General features: G+C 46.4%; 1 protein-coding gene across 1 annotated transcript; it reads left to right on the forward strand.

The window, feature by feature from the left end:
* The first annotated feature begins 1,236 nt into the window (after nt 1-1,236).
* VPS37B (vacuolar protein sorting 37 homolog B (S. cerevisiae)) lies at nt 1,237-3,623 on the forward strand. The gene is made up of 3 exons (XM_009077184.1): nt 1,237-1,402; nt 1,974-2,056; nt 3,123-3,623. Exons 1-3 carry the CDS (start codon nt 1,258-1,260, stop codon nt 3,621-3,623), a joined length of 729 nt encoding a protein of 242 aa, XP_009075432.1. The 5' UTR covers nt 1,237-1,257.
* The last annotated feature ends 348 nt before the right edge of the window (nt 3,624-3,971 follow it).

The following is a 3,971-nucleotide window of genomic DNA, read 5'->3' on the forward strand; positions in this document are numbered from 1 at the left end:
GAAAGGAGCTGAGCTGAGCACAGGGCTGGAAGCTTATTTGGGCTTGTTGTGAGAACCTTGGGAAGATAAAACAATATTGCAAGTATAATTCCTCTGATTTTCACAGTTTAGAGTTTGGATTGATGTGGAATTTAGGGCTCAGCATTATCCTGTTTGATTTTTTTTTTTTAGCAAGGGTGAAAGAGAGCCCAACTTTGGTGTTTGAAGAGCCATATCTGAGGACAAAGGTGTGTTTAACATGGAGCCAGTTTGGAGTTTAGCAAATTAAAGCAGCAAATAAATATTTCAGAAGGAAGTCATTGCTTTCAAAGACAGTTGCTATGCTTGGAAAAACACCTGAATTTTGTTCCTCTCCTTTTCTGGGGTGTTTAAACAGCCTGTTTGGGTTTCCTCTCTTCCTGTTGCTGAGGTGTGGCTCTGCATCCACCCGTGAGTGGAAGGAGAGCTCTGTGTGTGCTCTGGATGTTTGCACTGAGTGCAGTGCTCTGCTCTGTAAATAAGGTGTGTTACAGCTAAACAGGAGAAATGTGGTCTGGAAGGGACATGTTGATGGAGAAGGTCGTGACAAGTGTACCCAAAGTTCTGTTGCTTTTGAAGGTAACTTCATGGAATTGGTCTGTTGTGTCAGGAGACTATTCCACTTGTTGCTTCAGACTGAAAATCTGAAATCAGATCCCTCAGCTGAGTGGTTATTCCCCCGTTTGATGTCTGAATATTTTACTGAATCTAACGTGACACCCAGGGCAAACTTCCCCAAACACTCAGCTGGCCCAAAGCTCATCAGGCTGTCTGGATAAAATTGGGAGCTAACTCAGAATTTGGGTGGGTGAGAATTGTCCTTTGTTCTTTAGGGCTCATGTCTTTAGGCAGAAAGTTTGAACTGAAAAAAGAAGCTTTTGGCATTAATGTAGGATTGGTTTAACACAGCTGGGGAAGAATTTTCTGGAGAAGGAACAGGAAGGGTGCAGAGCTTGCGTTTTACATGTTAACAAGGGATGACACTGTGCACTCAGTGCACCTCAGTGCTGGAATTCAGATTCCAAGAGCAACTGTTGCTTTATCTCTCGATGTTCATCATTTGTTCAGCGGCTGCAGCAACACCACAGTGCTAAGGTTTACACAGAGCTTAGTTCTGTTGCTCATTTCAAGGTTCCCAAATTCCCATGTTGTCTTGCCTAATAATTTTTCTGTTATTTCACTCCCTTTTAAAATGTACTTCTTTCTTTCCAGGCCCAAAACCTTCAGCACAGCAAGGACATGACCCTCGCCAGCAACCGCAGCCTGGCTGAGGGCAACCTCCTGTACCAGCCCAAGTTGGAGTCTTTGAAATCAAATCTCACTGAAAAATATCAAGAGCTGCAAGTTCTTTTTGAAGCCTACCAGATAAAGAAAACCAAACTGGGTAACTCCTGCTGCTGACAGTTGTGATGTGCTGTTTTCTAAGTGAATGTAAATCAGTTTGTTTGGTTTAGCTGTGTGAATTAGGGTACAAAGTGACGTGTCACTCTGAGCTAGATCACACTGCTGATGGTTTGGGAAGTGTCTGTCACACCTAGGAGCAGATACTGTGGGTTCTTTCTGTTACTGGTTACCTTCCTGTGCTTGACCTACTCTTCTCTCATTGATCAGATTCATTCACCTCGTGAAAAGCAAAACTTGCTTTGAATTTCCAGTGATTAATCACAAATCAGAGGGAATATTGCATTTAGTTTCATTTCCTACTGAATCATGGAGTGTTGTACATCTGTTGCTGCACTTGCTGAAGTGCTGTGGCTTTCAATATTATACCATTGTGATTCAATTTCAGCTTTTAGCTCTCTGACAACATTCCTCAACTTCTCAATCTGTTTCTAACTGTAGATCACCCTGTGTAGAGCAGTGGAATCTGCTGGTTGTACTGGTGTGCCATGGAGGTTATTGTGCACTTAGGGGTCACTTAGCTGTCATTTACTGTGCTTTCTGTGCCCTTACAGACAGACAATCCAGCAATGCTTCTCTGGAGACCCTCTTGGCCCTGCTGCAGACTGAGGGGGCAAAGATTGAGGAAGACACAGAGGTAATGACAGGACACTCCAGTTGTGCCACTCACACCCATTGCCAGAACCTTCCAGTGTCCACAGCTCAGTGCAGAGCTGACCATGTCACAGACTAAGGGAGGTTTTAGGGAATATGATCTGGTCTTTGCTTTGCATGTCAATGAAAAGCCATTTGGTTCCAGTGAGCATTTTTTCATCTTTTTTCATTTTTTTTTCTCTTAACATCTTTGAAGTTTAAGAGAGAAAATTCTCCTTTTTAGCAAAGAAAGCCAAACCCTCTTAGTTCCTTGGCTTTGCCTTCAGGCTCCCAGTGTACAATGTGGAACCTCTTTTTAATGGTGTTTGCCTGGTGTGTGTATCACTTCGTTATAAATGTCAGTTAGTGCCCTAATGAGCACTGTGCCTGCACTGCTTGTTCTCCAGCGTTTCCAGTGAGATATTCCAGTATGGTTTCAGTGCTGGGAGTGCCTGAAGGGTGGTCTGACTGCAGAACAGTGGGAGTGAGTGTTTGGCTTTCCTGGTTTACCTCTAGGCCATTTTGTAAACCAGGGTAAAGCAATCTGCTCCCAGCTGTGAGCTGTGATCACTGCAAGATATTCCCAGGACAGGTTGAATTTTGTGCTTGTATGTTTGGTCACCTGTCAATTATTAAACATCATCTACCCAAAGCCCCAAGGAGGGTGAGGATTAAACCTGGCCTAGCAGTGATTTGCCTCTCTGAGTCTCAGAGCTCACAGTGTTTCTGTTGGTGATGAGGCAGCTCCGGGCTGGAATTCAGCTTAGCTGGTGAGCTGAGAAGCTGTTGGACTTGCTTCCTTCCCATCCATGATGATCAGGGGATGCTCAGAGTGAATTCTGATGGTTTCACTGCTGTTCCTTCAGTCTAAATTTATGCAGAAATGATATTTAACTCCCAGTGCTTCTGAGTAATAACTCACTCAGAGTTGTGCTCAGAATTCAGCTGCCAGTCATCTTCCATATGCCAGCTGGAAAATCACAGGCCAAGTGCTGCTATTTTGGGGCTGTAAGCCATTTAGATTCTGTGGCAGTGTGCTGTTTTCTAGGAGATTGTTCTGTGTTTGGCAGAATATGGCCGAGAAGTTTCTCGATGGTGAAATCCCTCTGGATTCCTTCATCGACGAGTACCAGAGCAAGCGCAAACTGGCACATCTGCGCCGGGTGAAGATCGAGAAGCTGCAGGAGATGGTGCTGAAGGGACAGAGACTTCCTCAGGTTCAGCCACAGGCTCAGGCCAGAGCCCCCGAGGCAACACCAGCAGCTCCAGATTCCTACAAAGCAGATGCCAACGCGCCGGTGGTGCCGCGGCGAGTGCCACCACCACCGCCACCTCCCGCGGGCCCGGGACGCTTCCCCACTCCCTTCACTGCAGCCATGGGCTCAGGACCAGCTCTTTCCTATCCAGGTGCTCCATATCCTCCTCTGCCACCTCGCCCAGGAGGAGCAGTTCAGCCTGCCAGTCAGATGCCACAGCCAGGATACCCATCTCAGTTTGTACCACCGTACCCTCCAGCTCTGCCCCAAAGACCACCTCGCGTTCCTCCTCATCCTGGCTTCATCCTGCAGTAAATGTTCAGGGCGCCCAACTATGTATTGGTGCTTCTCTTTCCTTCCCCCAGCACAGACTTGCTGTAGGCAAGGGGAAGCCTCTGTTCTTTGCACAAGGGAGTGCAAATCCGAGCTGTGGCACAGAGGTTTGCAATGGCTTTGGTAAATGTGCTGATGTTTGTTTTCAGAGATCGGTGAGGTTTTCCTCGGAAGGTCTAAATTTTGTAAATCTGTCAGATTGGGAAGCCACACACAGTGGATTTCCTGATCTTCCTGCTCTGAATTCTTTAGGGATGCTAAACCAGCATCCTCTTCTGTCCTGGTGGATTCCCATCCCAGCTGGATGTGTGTGTGAAGCTGTTTGTCTCT

Source organism: Acanthisitta chloris, unplaced genomic scaffold (assembly GCF_000695815.1).
Source record: "Acanthisitta chloris isolate BGI_N310 unplaced genomic scaffold, ASM69581v1 scaffold28396, whole genome shotgun sequence".
Taxonomy (NCBI): Eukaryota; Metazoa; Chordata; class Aves; order Passeriformes; family Acanthisittidae; genus Acanthisitta; species Acanthisitta chloris.